General features: G+C 41.0%; 1 protein-coding gene across 2 annotated transcripts in view; it reads right to left on the bottom strand.

Annotated features, from left to right (window-relative positions):
* The window catches only part of thsd7ab (thrombospondin, type I, domain containing 7Ab), a 211,001-nt gene that overhangs the window by 37,001 nt on the left and 157,085 nt on the right, over positions 1-16,915 (bottom strand). For both annotated transcript variants that reach the window (XM_085292562.1, XM_085292561.1), the window contains 5 exons: positions 16,646-16,779; positions 14,994-15,147; positions 13,488-13,629; positions 6,714-6,829; positions 6,033-6,150 (listed from right to left, as the gene is read on the bottom strand). In XM_085292562.1, the coding sequence (XP_085148688.1) occupies positions 6,033-6,150; positions 6,714-6,829; positions 13,488-13,629; positions 14,994-15,147; positions 16,646-16,779 (664 nt within the window). The remainder of the gene's footprint in view (positions 1-6,032; positions 6,151-6,713; positions 6,830-13,487; positions 13,630-14,993; positions 15,148-16,645; positions 16,780-16,915) is intronic.

Below are 16,915 nucleotides of genomic sequence, written 5' to 3'. Positions count from 1 at the left end.
ACATTGTTTCCCCCTTTAAATGTTTTCAGCAGCAGACAGTATAGGGAAAGTGAGGCTTATAGGGAACCAATCCAAAGTTTAACAATGTCAATAGTATAAAGACGCTACATTGTGAAGTAAAGATTTACTTCATATGAGAAGTTGAAGCAAAGAAAGTCACTTTTACTTGTTTAAGTAGAACTGAAGTAGAACAACAGGTTCCTGTGTTGAAAACTCTCCACCCCAGCACTGAAATCTGAGCATTTTGTTTTACCAGCATGAGAGAAAATTAATATCAGGAGGGTTTTTTTTCTTCTTCAAAGCCTCTGGAGCTCTTGGTTTCTTGATAAAATAATACAATTAATGCAAAGTTCAAAGAGACTTTTTCCCCCCTGAACAATAAGCTAAACACAGAAACACATGCAGTGACCATTGTGGTGTGCCACACAGCAGTCATCCATTCCTTCTATAAACAGCTCATTTAAATTCATGTGTATGCGTTTGTTTTGAATGTATTAAATTAATCCTACGGCGCACAATAGCACTTCACTTAACAGAGCAGGAGTTTCTAAATGGCATGAAATACTGCACCTTTTTTCCCTTTACCATCTTGATTGGTTCTTGGTCAACTTGAGTAAAAAGGCTTTTATTCCACATCAATCAGAAAAACCTCTTTAAATAAATCCAATTCATCGCAGAACCCCGGAGACCATTTGATTTAAGTGCAGAATTGATGTTATGAATTAACTGAAAGACTCGACATAGAAGCCCTTCACACACGTTTCTAAAAGCAACCTTCCTGTCTACCTGCTTTAAACTGCCCACTCTCAACTCTCACAGCCCTCCATTTGTTGCATATTCCACTTACATTTTCACACTGACAATCCAGCAAAGTGCTCACCTCAAAATCCACCTTTACCAACCTACATTGGCTTTCAACAGTGTTTCCTGAAAACCCTCTCCTGTCTGATCATTTCCTGATAACATTTACTTTTACAATAATTGATTACACAGCGGTGAAGAGTAGACTTTATCAAAGTAGATGTCTTTCTGAAAGCACTGTAACTAAGTTTAAGAATATAATCCACCCACTGTTATCATCTCCAATGCCCTGTACCAACACAGAGCAAAGCAGCTATCTGAACGCTACCCCAACAGAGGTCGATTATCTTGTTAATAATTTCACCTCCTCACTACGTACGACTCTGGATACTGTAGCTCCTGTGAAAACTAAGGCCTCAAATCAGAAGTACCTGACTCCGTGGTATAATTCTGAAACACGTACCCTAAAGCAGATGACTCGTAATCTGGAGAGGAAATGGCGTGTCACAAATCTAGAGGATCATCATTTAGCCTGGAGAAATAGTTTGCTGCTTTATAAGAAAGCCCTCCGCAAAGCCAGAACATCTTACTATTCATCACTGATTGAAGAAAATAAGAACAACCCTAGGTTTCTCTTCAGCACTGTAGCCAGGCTGACAAAAAGTCAGAGCTCTTTTGAGCCAACCATCCCTTTAACGTTAACTAGTAATGACTTCATGAACTTCTTCACAAATAAAATTTTTATCATTAGAGAAAAAATTACCAATAATCATCCCACAGATGTAATATTATCTACAGCTACTCTTAGTACCATTGATATTAAGTTAGACTCTTTTTCTCCAATTGATCTTTCTGAGTTAACTTCAATAATTACTTCCTCCAAACCATCAACGTGTCTTTTAGACCCCATTCCTACAAAACTGCTCAAAGAAGTCCTGCCATTAATTAATTCTTCGATCTTAAATATGATCAACCTATCTCTAATAATCGGCTATGTACCACAGGCCTTCAAGCTGGCTGTAGTTAAACCTTTACTCAAAAAGCCATCTCTAGACCCAGCAGTCTTAGCTAATTATAGGCCAATCTCCAACCTTCCTTTCATATCAAAAATCCTTGAAAGAGTAGTTGTCAAACAGCTAACAGATCATCTGCAGAGGAATGGTTTATTTGAAGAGTTTCAGTCAGGTTTCAGAGCTCAGCACAGCACAGAAACAGCTTTAGTGAAGGTTACAAATGATCTTCTTATGGCCTCTGACAGTGGACTCATCTCTGTGCTTGTCCTGCTAGACCTCAGTGCAGCGTTCGATACTGTTGATCATAATATCCTATTAGAGCGATTAGAACATGCTGTAGGTATTACAAGTACTGCGCTGCAGTGGTTTGTATCATATCTATCTAATAGACTCCAATTCGTGCATGTAAATGGAGAGTCCTCTTCACACACTGAGGTTAATTATGGAGTTCCACAGGGTTCAGTGCTAGGACCAATTCTGTTTACATTATACATGCTTCCCTTAGGCAGTATCATTAGAAGACATAGCATACATTTTCACTGCTATGCAGATGACACCCAGCTCTATCTGTCCATGAAGCCAGATAACACACACCAATTAGTTAAACTGCAGGAATGTCTTAAAGACATAAAGACCTGGATGGCCGCTAACTTTCTGCTTCTTAATTCAGATAAAACTGAGGTTATTGTACTCGGCCCTGAAAATCTTAGAAATATGGTATCTAATCAGATTCTTACTCTGGATGGCATTACCTTGGCCTCCAGTAACGCGGTGAGGAACCTTGGAGTCATTTTTGACCAGGACATGTCCTTCAACGCACATATTAAACAAATATGTAAGACTGCTTTCTTCCATTTGCGCAACATCTCTAAAATTAGAAATATCCTGTCTCAGAGTGACGCTGAAAAACTAGTTCATGCATTTATTACTTCCAGGCTGGACTACTGTAATTCATTATTACCAGGATGTCCAAAAAACTCACTGAAAAGCCTTCAGCTAATCCAAAATGCTGCAGCAAGAGTCCTGACAGGGACTAGAAAGAGAGAGCATATTTCTCCTGTTTTGGCTTCCCTTCATTGGCTTCCTGTTAAATCCAGAATTGAATTCAAAATCCTGCTCCTCACATACAAGGTCTTAAATAATCAGGCCCCATCTTATCTTAATGACCTTGTAGTACCATATCACCCTATTAGAGCGCTCCGCTCTCGCTCTGCAGGCCTACTTGTTGTTCCTAGAGTATTTAAAAGTAGAATGGGAGGGAGAGCCTTCAGTTTTCAGGCCCCTCTTCTGTGGAACCAGCTTCCAGTTTGGATTCGGGAGACAGACACTATCTCTACTTTTAAGATTAGGCTTAAAACTTTCCTTTTTTCTAAAGCATATAGTTAGGGCTGGACCAGGTGACCCTGAATCCTCCCTTTGTTATGCTGCAATAGATGTAGGCTGCCGGGGGATTCCCATGATGCATTGAGTTTTTCCTTTCCAGTCACCTTTCTCACTCACTATGTATTAATAGACCTCTCTGCATTGAATCATATCTGTTATTAACCTCTGTCTCTCTTCCACAGCATGTCTTTATCCTGTCTTCCTTCTCTCACCCCAACCGGTCGCAGCAGATGGCCGCCCCTCCCTGAGCTTGGTTCTGCCGGAGGTTTCTTCCTGTTAAAAGGGAGTTTTTCCTTCCCACTGTTGCCAAAGTGCTTGCTCATAGGGGGTCATATGATTGTTGGGTTTTTCTCTGTATCTATGAAGCGCCTTGAGGCGACTTTTGTTGTGATTTGGCGCTATATAAATAAAATTGAATTGAATTGAATAAAACAACCAGCGTTCCCACACATTGACACGCAAACTGTACAATTTCATATCCCACTCCAATAAAAAAAAAAAACTTCCCCCACACATACACAGAAAAAACGCACATCAAATAAGGTCCCCGCCTTTGCCCTTTTTTATTTTTTGTAAAAAAAAACTTTTTTTATCTTATTCCTTTTGATTTACCAACTATTGCTGTAGCGCCCTTTCTTCAAAGGGCTCCCTCGGCCCTGAGGAGCAGGAACATATAATGGGACAGAATCAATTGTGTGAACTCCTGGAACAACAACTAGGCAACAGGACGACAAATTTTCTATGGTCATTTGGAAAGACTATAACACAGTAACTTTGACTTAAATAAAAACTCCCTCTGCTTTGTTTGTGGGAGTTTTTCTAGCTAGCTACATTTGGAAATGTCTGAGATGCGTGTCTCCCAAATACACGCTTTGGTACCATGTGTACATAACATGTATGTAGCCCACAGTAAGAAACAGAAGTAGAAACTTTTTGTAGGAATTAGTAATTTGGTTTTTGTTATTTATTTATCATTAGTTTCTGACCTGGATGGATAATTTAATTTTTAATCAATAGAATTTTTTGTCCCGCCTTTAACTGTTCCCATTTTGGTTACACTGGTAAGGCTGCTTAGTCCCACATCAGCATGCATGTGAAATAACTCTGACCTTGCTCCTAGGTCAGGTTTCTTTTGTAGTTGGAGATTAAAAAAAACCCCCAAATTAAACAAACTGAGAGTCCACAGACCTTCTGGAAATCCATAGAAGTACGCTGATCTTTTATTACAATGGCTGTCGAGCCACAGCTCATATGGAACTCAATCTAATTCCCTAAATTGTGGTAGGACAGACTGTGCAAAACATCCATCCTTTGTTTGGCTAATTTCACACTAATAAACTGCCCAGATAAGCCAGCAGGCGTGAACTGGATAGCACTGACATTTAAAAGACCCTGGTCTGACTTTATTTTACTTTCTTGGTCTCTGTGCATGCACATCATTTTGATTATTGTTGTTGGTTGTGATACAAAGCACAACATTTTAATACAACCAGAACATTGTTCCATCATTTCTGCAGATGTGTCTTCATTGTGGTTACCCATCCTCCTTTTGCAGTTTGGCATCCTCTAGTATTTTTGTTACACACTGGTTACATATAGTTACACTTGGGGACATTAAACATGGCCAGTTTCAAAGGTCAGTGTTTCTACAAGTAATTCCCTGTTTCAGACAGTTTATTCCTCCTGACTCTGTACATCAGTGAGCATACATTTCCTTCACATGGTCATCTCATAAACACTTCTTCTCTTCTGTTTGTGGGAGCCAGTAAATCATAAGAAAGGGAGGAGGAGAAGCTTAAATGGCTTGTTTCAGATGACGTGTGAGGGCCTAGTATCAGATAAATAAGGAATATCTCAAACTCTGCAAGAAAAAAAAATCCTCTCCTACAGTTACATTTTTTTAAATGCACCACACACATGTACACAATTGACCACACTCCAATATGTGGTCACACCAGCTGTGGGAACAATGAGTTTTTAGACTACACCTATCAATAAACTTGGCCCACGTTTTGATTTCAAATGCACACCTGTAAAGTTTGGTAAAGCTGCCAAGAGTTTACATAAAACTGCATCCTGCACAGACAGACACACAGATGGATGGGTAGACATAGTACTAAGTACTAAAAACTGCTTGTTTGGCAGTTCTTGCTACAGTAAAGACGGACTAAGGAGGTAAAAACAATAATAGCTCTGTTATCACAGTTGGATCTTGTTTTTTCAACAGATAAATGGTAAATATAGATAAAGCAACAGGAATGTAAGGTGGTTGGAAATGGTCATTATTTTTTATTTGATAGGACAGTGTAGCACAGACAGAAAAGTGAGGGGAGAGAGCATGAGTGACAGACAGCAAATGGGATACATGGTACCTGGGCCACCTGCTCTACCAGGTGAATTACAAGTGTGCGTCAGGAGCCTGTGTTTCACCTGTTTTAGCTTTAGTCGTCTGTTGCAAATTCAAGAATCTATGTTTGGCCATTTGCCATTAAGACTGAAGTGCAACTTTACAATCTGGCATCCTCTTTTATAACACGTCTTAAAACATTTATAGACCATCTTAAACGTATATGTGCTTCATTATTTTGCCTGAACTTATTTATCTCGTTTACTTGTTTATGTTGGCATTTGCCTTTACTCCAGTGTAATCTCATTATTGCACTTGAAAAGAGCAATGGAAGTAAATCAGTAAGATTAATGTGCAATTAATGATGAAAAGGAGGCGCAGTGTTTAGAAAAGTTGTCTTGTTCGTGAAAGGTTACCGATTTCATACTCCTGGATTTTGATGGCACTGGAAGCTGCTCGGGACAAAAACGTGTGTGTGAAATTCTCACCTTCTAGACCGCAGGTCTGTGAACACTCTGACCAGGCCGACCACTCCAACAGCTGACAGTTGACAGGACACTCGACCACACAGGAGATGTTCATCTGCCACTTCTTCTCCAAATTCATCTGCAGCACATGTTTCAAACAGCACATCATCAAATCATTCACATAACAGACAACCAATCATTACGCTGCAAACTCAATCTGCTATGGTCAGACACTGACTTGACCTCTCAGTACTGCAACTCCCAGAAGTCTCTGTTCTGGCAAAGGGCAGGTTTCCGGCCAGCTGAATTGGATTATAAAGGCTGCTGTGAAAACCATCCTGACACAGTGTGTTTTTGTGAATGAACCAGATGATGAAGTGGGCCAAGGGTTAAATAGCTGTGGGGAAGGCTCTGCCACAGCCCGCCGGCTACAATTACATGGAGTTGACACATTATGAATGAATAAAACGCCCAGCCAGAAGCAACGACAACAATCTCTGCATGGGAATATTCTTAAATATTTCATGTTGCTTCGGGCTGAATAGTACTGGAACGGTGCGATAATATATTTTAATGAGTTATGTGATCACGTCATTAAGAAAAGAAATTAGAGTGTCAAACAAAGAAAGTAAAATTGGATTCTTCCAAGAAACAAAAAGGGAAGGTCCAAAAGCAAACACCTGAAGGATTTTCCAGTCTCACCTCTTCACAGAATTTTATATCCACCGATTTGCCATCGCTGCGAACGCAGTCAAGCATCCGGGTTTTGATGCCGCCGCCACAGACAGCGTTTGGACTCAGCTGACACGTACTCCAGTCTGAAGAGAAACAAAACATATTCACAATTTTACTAGTTTTAACATTAAAATTATTAACACAAATATTGAGAATCACCGCTGAAGACGGCACTGCTGTTTGTGCCTACGAACAGCAATTTGCCATGACCCCCTTTGAAGAAGTCACCTTATACCCAGTGGCATACCTCTTCCTAGTGTTTGGAATGCCCAGTGGCAGTCCTGTTATATAAATACCACCTGCAACGTAAGCTGGATTTTTTTGCATTGTCAAAAGGAGGATCTTCAACTTGAAATTCAGAAGTTAAATCTGCCAAGAAAGGCAGGCGAGAAGAAGCCAAAAGCCAAAAAACTTGCTTGTAAAGACAAGCTGTGAGCTGCCATGTTGGTTCATGTCAAGAAGTTGGCTCCAAAGGGTCCTCTTTAGACAGTTCAGGGTGTTAGGAGTGAAGCTCGAAAATGACAGTCTAGTCCTGGAAGAGAAATTTGTATGTGCAACCGTGAGAATGCAGAAGTGCTACAGGATACTCCTGATCTGATGGCTGTTGATGGTTTGTTCATGGTGAACGGTTACATTTGGGCCAGCTGAATAGCATGCTTGGAGTATTCGACACAATGCAGATTCTAAGGATGGTAGTGATTCTAACACAGGTCCTGATGTTTGTTTGTACAACTTCATTTTCAATGCTGACTCCAGGCACATTTTTTTCTGTGCTGCAGCAACAGCCTGGGAACTTCTTGTACTTTGTAGTGATGCCCAGCACGATGTTTTTTTTAATACTACGAGGATTTATTTTTACACAGTACATGTAGCCTGAAACATAATCGGAAAGGTCGTATAGAGAAACAATCTCGCTTTGTTCCTTTTTCTTTATCACACTCACAAAATGGAAAATGTCAAGCTTTCGGAGCAACAATGGCTCTCTCACAGAAAATATAAATAACACCAGATAATAAGTTGAATAAATATGCAAAGACTTGGCATCTGCTGTGGTTTAAATAACTAATTTCAGTTTGTTTTCTGCAAATAACTGAAAATAAACACTGTTGAATAATCCAGCACAAAGACAGCACTGCAACGTTGCCCTGAACTTTATGAGTGCAACTCTACAAAAGGCTTACCAATAGCACTGGCAGTAAAACAAAGAGCTGTTCTAAAGCTTCAACAAACAAATCAAGCATGGCATCCAGATCTTTAAGGAAACTGTAAATAAGTTCTGAAATATGATCTGAATAGATATGATTTGCACTGAAAGCATTAAATGTGCTATTTAATTGAACTGAGACTGTGTTCTCCCAAATGTGTCAAAGTTGGATTATTCCATTATGCAAATTCTTTCTAAAGTTGATTACTTTTATTATAGCGTACCACATCAACTTGAATAGTTCTTCTTTGATTCTCAAATGAATTCTTGAGAAAGTCTTCATTTAAGACAAGTCCTCAATTTGTAATTTTCGCAACTTGGAGGCAGAAACGATCACAGATGCTGCGAATCAACAGTAGCATTTATTTGGAGTTATATTTGTTGACAAAACCACAATTTCTACAAATCATTTCAGCACAGTTTCATTTTACAAATGACTTAAAGAAAATTCTGGCTGTTTAGTTACTATACAGCTTTGGTACATTTGCCTGCTAGGTGCTAGCTCTGTGGTTCTGCAGCTTTTCAAAGGCTTTTTTGGCACCAAAAACAGCTGCTCAGTCTGCAAATAAAACCTTGATGTAAGTTCTCTGAGTGCACAAACACAGTTGGATGCTGGATACCAAAATAATGAGCTGAAAGATGCTAAATGCTCCGAATAACTGAGAGGAACTGCTAAGCTGGGTGATAAGGATCTGCGGGTTTGTGACAGAACACAGCGCTTACTTGATTAATGATTATTTAATATAGTTAATTCTATCTGTTCTAGATGAACACAGCATTCTGGATAAATTCCAGTCTGGTTTTCGTAGAGCACACTCTACTGAAACGGCACTTATTAGAGTCTCTCCAGTGACATCCTGATGAATTATGCAGGAGAATGCTCTGCCTTGCTGATGTTGGACTTGACGCCTGCCTTTGATACTGTTGACCATCACATTTTGCTAGATAGGCTGAGACATTGGGTGGGTATATCAGGGTCTGCTTTGGACTGGTTGACATTTGCCAAACCTTCTATCAGGAACCTTGGTGTAACTTTTGACTCAGCTCTGACTTTGGACACTCATGCTAATTTATTGGTTCGCTCCTGTTTTTATCCTTTAAAAAATATTGCTAAGCTGAGTCCCATTGTTTCACACTCAGAACTAGAAATGGTCATCCATGCATTTGTCTCATCTCATTTGGATTATTGCAATTCTTTGTTCACTTGTTTAAGTAAAGCCTCTGTGGATCATTTGCAAGTTGTTTAGAACGCTGCCGCAAAGCTTCTGACCAAATCTTCTAAATACTCCCACGTTACACCCCTGCTGATCCAGTTGCACTGGCTCCCCATAAAATTCAGAACCAACTTCAAGATTTTGACTTTGACATTCAGGGCTCTGCATGGACAAGCACCAACCTATATCAGAGATCTTTTACATCATTACATCCCCAGCAGGTCCCTGAGGTCATGTGATCAGGGCTTGCTGGTCGTCTAGCATACGGGCTGAAAACGAAAGGTGATAGGGCGTTTGTAACTGTGGCCCCCAGACTCTGGAACTCCCTTCCTTTAAGCCTGAGATCTGTGGACTCAGGTTTTTAGCTGTTTTTTAAATGAAACCACTATCTTTTTAAACTTGCTTTTGGTTGATTTCTGTTTTTATGTTTTAGCTTTTCTGTGAAGCACTTTGTGATTTCTGTCTTGAAAGGTGCTATACAAATAAAATTTTACTTACTTTACTTACTTAATTAATATAGTTATTAAATAGCAGCGTTCACTAATAAGCTATCACGTAAAAGGTAATCCTGGCATCAAGTGCACTGTGTTTTACAGCATTAAATGACCCTTACAATACAACTGTTATCTGCCTGCTTTGAGAGCACATAACTTTACCACATATCAAATATTTGCCAGCGTTCAGCAGGTTGCAGCTGTTGATTTTACCACCCTGAGTGCGAGCAGAGCTGGAAGGCAGGTGAGAGGGTGTCATGATTTAGATGAGAGCAAGAAGCGAAAAGAAGAGGAGGAAGCATTGAAGTCACAAGAAACCAGCCTTTCACAAGTGTTCTGCCTCTGTACTTAGATGTATTTTCAGTTCAAGCGGGATGATGTGGAGGGGACAAAACACAAGGAGACGCTGTTTAGAAGTGTTCGAATGCCTCAGCTGTCACAAAGTCTTTACACTTCAGAGAGAATAAATCCCAAACAGTGAGAAACAACCGTAGTCTGTCTTCGGCTTTTTATGGGGGAGCACACAAAAATGCATTGTCGCTTTATGTTGTCTCATTCCTCTCTGAAAGTTGCTTACCTTAAGCTTTTATACAGTACGCTCATACACAGAGTCTCCCAGCAAGGACAAGAACAAGGATTTTTATATAAAACATCAATTAATTGGTAGAGTTTTTGATATGACGTATTGACACAATGCGACACGATCAAGTTAATTACTAACTCCACTGCTGACACACTAAAATTTCCCAGCCATCAGAGAGCAGAAACTACATAGACCTTTTAGGATACACATGCCAAGCATATAAATGAACCATTTTAAGCTGCCAGATGACTCAGCAGAGCAGTGCGCATGCCTTGTACTTGCCACACTGTAACTTTGACTTCAGCTCATTACCTTTGTGGCATTACATTCTTCGTCTCCTTCTGCCACCTCTTTAAAAATAATCAGTGTGGCTTTGTTGTATTTCTGGAGTCTTTATAGCTTCTGGCTGTTGAAGATGACTTTTAAAAACAGATGCCTGCAAAGAGGTCATTTAAGATTTCTAACATCTCACTTATATCCAATAAATATGGACCCCCTGGGCGACCGTGGCTCAGGGGGTTGGGAATCGCATCTGTAACCAGAAGGTCGCCGGTTTGATCCCTGGGCTCTCTGTCCTGGTCGTTGTGTCCTTGGGCAAGACACTTTACCCTACTTGCCTACTGGTGTTGGCCAGAGGGGCCGATGGCGCGATATGGCAGCCTCGCTTCTGTCAGTCTGCCCCAGGGCAGCTGTGGCTACAACTGTAGCTGCCTCCACCAGTGAATGAATAGTGGTATTGTAAAGCGCTTTGGGTGCCTTGAAAAGCGCTGTATAAATCCAATCCATTATTATTAAATCTGGCTGCCATTAGTGTCTTTTTATGGCGGAATTGCGTTGTGTGGCCATTTGGTCTGATTTGAGTCGCCTCCTTTGAAAAATAAGCAGAATTTAAAAGCTGAATATGAACAGAAAAATCCAAAGATTTAGGAAGCAGAACTTGGCACCCTGAGAAAATTATTTCTGTGAAGGGAAAAAGCAGCATTTTATTCCAGACTTGGGGTTTCACTGCCTTTAAACAACCACAGTGCTGCTTAAAAAAAAGAAGAAGTAAAAGAAAAAAACTTGCAACAACGGGGAGGCTGAGGTATCACTCACGAAGAGCGCCGTGCGATGAGCGGCTGTTTTTAGCTGCAGTGAGCTCGTTTGCAAGCTCAACTCGGGAAATTGTGTCTCCTTCTGCTGAGGAGCTTTGTGGCACTCTGGGGACTGGAAATAGGGAGATCGCAACAAGAAAGACTGACAGTAAGAGACAGAGAGAAAGGCAGCAAGGAAAGGAGAGAAACGTTGCAGGAAGGAGCAGCTTGGATGATCTCTGCATCAACAATGGAAAAAGAATACCCAATAATAATTTCTGCTCATATATTAAGTACATATACCCCAGGATACCTGCATGCCACTGTGAACTCAGCAGTTGGGATAATGTGTCACCTCTTCCAAAGAGCAGAGGGAGCAGGAGGGTGGGCTTCCAAACTAAGTGAGTGCCAAACTCTGCTTTTATTCGCTTCTATTGAAATTGTTTCTTACAGTTTCCAAAATGAAACATTAATGCATAACCTCAGTGACATGTGAGGTGGAGCTGTGATGTCCCGAGGATTCGAGGGGGAGGCTCGGGTAGGCTGCCAGCTCAAATCTATTTTGGAAATCTTTCTGTTTACAGTTAATCAGAAATGTTTTCTGTTCTAAGCAGTCACACACAGAGGTGCCACTGAGCAAGGCATTTAACCACAGTGGCCTGCAGCCAACTGGTTTACTTGTACTCTTCCAGGCTTTAATGGTTGTAGCTGCAGAGAAATCAAACTTAATGTGTGCCTATTCAACCTCCCTGTGCAAACCGGCGCTAAAGAGATAAACAACCAACCAATAAATAGCCGGCTTTTAGAGACGAGCATTGTGAAGACCAGCTGTGAGCTGGACTCAAAACAGTCCTATTAACGTTACATTGCCATTATACAAGGTTTTGATAACACCCCGCATGGTCTGCAATTATCCTACTAGAATGAAACAAAAGCGATAAGGATAATGGAAAAAAAGAAAATAGATGAGCTGTTTATTGATCGCTCATCCCGTGAGGGGCTCAATCTGAAATGGATGCTGCATTTTAAGGCTTACATTTAAGGGGCTGATTTTCATGTCACTGATTTGGTTCAGATTTGGTTCACATCACTGACAGCAGCCCAGAAATCACACAAGCAGCAGCAATGCTGCCATTTTCAGGAAATACGTGATGATGCAGACTGCCAGGGGGCCACAATCCCCGTGTTAATCATCCTCATCCACTCAGAAATGTAGTGAAATAACACAGACAAACCTAAAAAGTCCAGAATACTTCTTTTTACTTCTCACAGTAAGGACTTGATGATTAATAGCACATCTCTACTATTTTAAGGAACTCCTGCGTCACCATGCCACCACGCAGTTACATCACCATGGCATTGTTAAACATTCACATATTAACTGAACATTAACACTGGTTAGATGTATCATCGCCACAGCAACTTCTGGTGTGAGACACCCAGGCCAAAATCCTGAACATGCATGAACATGAATTTTATTTATACAGCGCCAAATGACAACAACAGTTGCCTCTCAGCGCTTTATATTCTAAGGTAAAGACGCTAAAATAATACTAAGAAAACAGGGTAAACCCCAACAATCAGATGATCCCCTATGAGCAAATGTTTTGGCAACAGTGGGAAAAAAGAACATCAGGCTCAGGGAGGGGCAGCCATCTGCGTGAGGGGAGGAAGACACAGGAATTCACAAACCTGCTCTTTGTATGTGGCTTGGAAGGAGTCTAAATAAAAGATACGAAAAAAAACAGCTATTAGCAGTTTGTCTGGGCTAGCTTTTATAGTCTGGAAGGCTCAAGTGAGCCAGGACCTTCTCCAAGACAATGTGTGGAGCGTCCTGCTGTTCTGAGCCATAAAAACATATTGTACAATCACAATACTCAAGGAGCAAACACAACATGACTGCAGTAACTACAACAGACCATTAATAGTCCCAAGAGTCTGTGCCTTTCCTGCCATGAACTGTCTGTAAGACGCTTTTCTTTCTCCACCTGATTATTGTTAAAAAAACAGCTGCTATTAGCTGATGATTGTTTCTCTATTAATAACCAGCAAAAAAGCCCTTTGACTTTTATATCAGTACATCCTTTTTGGGGAGATTCAGTGTGCCATTTTAAACCAACCAATGAGTGTGGGTTAGGCTATAAACCTGGGCTTCTTCAACATTTCCTTTTACCTGTGATGTTGTAGAAGTAGTTGAAACAGTTGAGGTTAAGGCTGCAGGGCTCCTTTTCGGTCGTGTCTGGACACTCTCTTCCTACGCTGGGGGGTCGAATGGTGTATGCTGTCCGCACTCGATAGTTACTTCTGGTACAGGGCTGAAACAGAGACTTCCCATTAAAAACCTGAGCCATTAGAATGCATAAATGATTAAACAGGCCATATTGTAGCGAGTGATAAGAAGTGAATGGAGGCATATCCTTGACCCGGAACAAAGTCATAGCGTTCCTGCAGCCATGGTGTTCATGTGTTTTGATGATTGAAGGCACTAAATGTGTTAGAATTATTTATGAAGTTATTGGGCCGTGATTCATTTAAAATGTTAATGTCAAGATGTTCTCCGATGGCTTTCCTACGCCTGGAGGAATGCCTTTAAATAAGACTCTTTCTTTCCCAAAATGTGGAATTCGATGTTTTTGTTCCAGCAGGAGTTTACAGGAGGGCTGAAACAGATATTCTACTGGAATGGTAAATCACCAGACTCTACACGGTCATTGCTCGCAGAGAAGAGAGTTGGGGGAGAAAATGACAGCCTTTTGAATAACTCCATTGCTGGCATGATGAATAAAACATGTGAGAGGCCCTGCTGGTGCCACTGCAGACTCCACGTCGAGACTGGAATTGTGGGAAGATGGTGCGTCAAGCACTTTGGGAGAGAATGGGGTGTGATTAACAATGGCCAGGGTGCTGCTGTGAGAACAGCGGGTGAAACCAGAGCAGTTAAAGCGGCTTTTTACCATCAAACGGAGGTGTCGGGCGGAGGAGTTGAACAGGATGTTCTGACACCTTTGGAAGTTTTTGCAAAAAGAATGAACATTGCGTGTGTGCTGCAGCCTGTAGGTGTGTGCTGATTGCAGGGGCTGCTGTCTTTTTACAAATATGAAGTCACCATGGAATAGGAAACTGTCTCAGCTGTAGACCAATATCAGTTATATTTAATTTACCATAACTTTTTTACAGTGAAGTAATTTTTTACAAACTGAATTTGTGGTCTTGTGTAAGACTATTTTTGGTTGTCTGCCAAATCATGTTCACAAATTAGCTGCAATATTTTTAGCCCCAGCTTTTATGTTTGCTGCTACATTACTGCTGAAATATATCCAGGTGTGTGTGTGTGTGGCTCTACATGCTCCTGAATCTTTATCATAAATCATGTTCCCTCCCTGCTGAATGCACAGTGAGTACAGTGTAATATAGGTGATATATAAGCCATTTTTCTCCTTCTTCCCAGTTCATATATCTCTTTTATTCCTCCTTGGTGGATGAGAAATAACCTGTTGACAAAGATTCACACACTGCTCACAATGATACAGTACAGCCACGCTTTGAATTCCTGAACCTCAGAAAATTTTTTCCAACAAGAAAATCATATCAGTGGACTTTTACAGAAATCTGACCCTGCCATATCTGCTCTGTGCCAGACAGCTGAGCTGCTGCTTTCTGATGTGGGTTCAGCTCTCACCAGGGTGCAGCGACTCCAGGGTCCCCAGTCGCTGAGGACACAGTCCTCAGGGCAGGGCAGCCGGCTTTCCCTGGCCCCCAAGGGCATCTCCTCCGGGTCGCACAGGTAGTCCTCGACGGGCTCAGATGGGCCGTCAATTGTGTTGAGCATGCACCTGTGGGATCGGGCAAGAAACACCCAGAGTTTGACCTTGTTTTAGCAATTCTGCTGTTGTGGTGCAAAGAAAGAAATAGTCAGACAGTGTGTTTTAACTGGACAGGGAGCTGACAGGTACATGAAGTACCTGACAACCTATGTGCTTCTCACACGGCAGGGTGGATCCCCCAGAGTAGGTGAGGTCAGGTCTATAAAAAAAGTCTAGTTTCACCTTTATTTTAACTTTTATTGTAAGTTTTAACAAAAACATTTTTTTACATAAGTAAAAAGTAAATTGTTTTTTTCAATTAAACCAGAACCTGGATTTCCTCAACGACCTCAGTCATGATATTTTATTTAAATTGCAGCTCGTTACACCCCAGTCGGCCATTTACAGTATTAATTTCCCCTGCTCTAAGGAGGGACAACTCAGCTGAGGTCATTAGCATTTTTACTCACTCTGACTGTACATTAGCCGCTCTAGCAGCTTAATGGACCACCAACAATCATGCTAAGATGCCAGGTTGGTTATTATCAGGACTGTATATGTTGATATCTTTTCAAGCAGAGTTGCTCCCATGTATGTGTGTTTCAATCCACTGTTTTTAAGATGTTTTTGTTTTGAGTAATTCAATCTACTTCATCAGCTGATCAGTACCAGATAATGATTTTCCAAAAACAGAAAATGTGCATATGTTTGTGTACTTTAATGGTGTGCCATAGGAACACCAATTATTGAATAACTGAATTAAGAAAAGCAGAATCAATTTGTCACATTTTAAAACTGTAGTGGGGTTGTAATTATTTCAACTCTAAAAGACACCAAATAAAATTCAGTCAGTAAAAATAAGATTATTTAAATCTGCAATGATTTTAACAGGTGTTATGGTTGTGTGGGGCCTCTATGCTATCATTATGTCCAACTCCAGTCCTCGAGAGCTACCGTCCTGCAGCTTTTGGATGCATCTTTGTTCCGACACACTTGAATCAAATGAATGGCTTATTATCAGGCCTTTGTCAAACTTGATGGCATGCTGAAGAGGTAATCCAACCATTTGATTCAGCTATATTGGAGTAAGGATGCATCTAAAAGCTGCAGGACAGTAGCTCTCGAGGACTGGAGTTGGACACCCCTGCATTAAGCTTTGCATAAGTAATGAGAGCCTCATATGGAACAGAGCATCAGTGACAACATATAACACACTGAATAAGTCAGGCATAGAATGAAAGGAGGAGCTGGAAAGTTTGTGGGCTGCAAAGTGGCTTGCATAGCAACTGTAGCCACCCCAGTGTGGCTTAAATAAAAAACCCTGTATGAGATTTGCTGTGAAGCACAAACAGCTGAGTCATCAGTTAATGCTGGCTGCAGCTGATATCTGCTGATCTGCCAGGATTGAGGCTGAGCTTAACTTTGTGGCCTGCCTGAATAAATGCCATGCTCAATTACAATAAAATTTTTTTGGTAAACACTGAAAACAAATAAGCAAAGCCACAATGGCAGGCAATCTGACAAATACCTGACTCTTCTGGTCTGGACACCTTCTCCACAGTTTTCTTTCAAATCCACATTGCTGACTTTCCACACACTCCACGGCTCGGCCACCCACACGTACTGTTTGCAGTCACTTTGACACGGCACCACCTCATACACCTGAGAAAAATAACAAACACTCTGAAGTTGATAGAGCAGCAAATCAAATGTAGCAGATTGCAGTTTCTTTTCTAAACTTTTTTGCTGCAGGCAAAGTCTCAGAGGCTTGCTTAGCTAACAAATATGATCCTCGTGG

The sequence above is a fragment of the Mchenga conophoros genome, linkage group LG11, assembly GCF_057382185.1.
Source record: "Mchenga conophoros isolate Kocher_MC1m ecotype Shallow Benthic linkage group LG11, M_conophoros_male_GT1.1, whole genome shotgun sequence".
NCBI classification, from domain to species: domain Eukaryota; kingdom Metazoa; phylum Chordata; class Actinopteri; order Cichliformes; family Cichlidae; genus Mchenga; species Mchenga conophoros.
The sequence above is the reverse complement of the archived record's forward strand: the minus strand, read 5'-3'. Positions and strand labels throughout refer to the sequence as shown.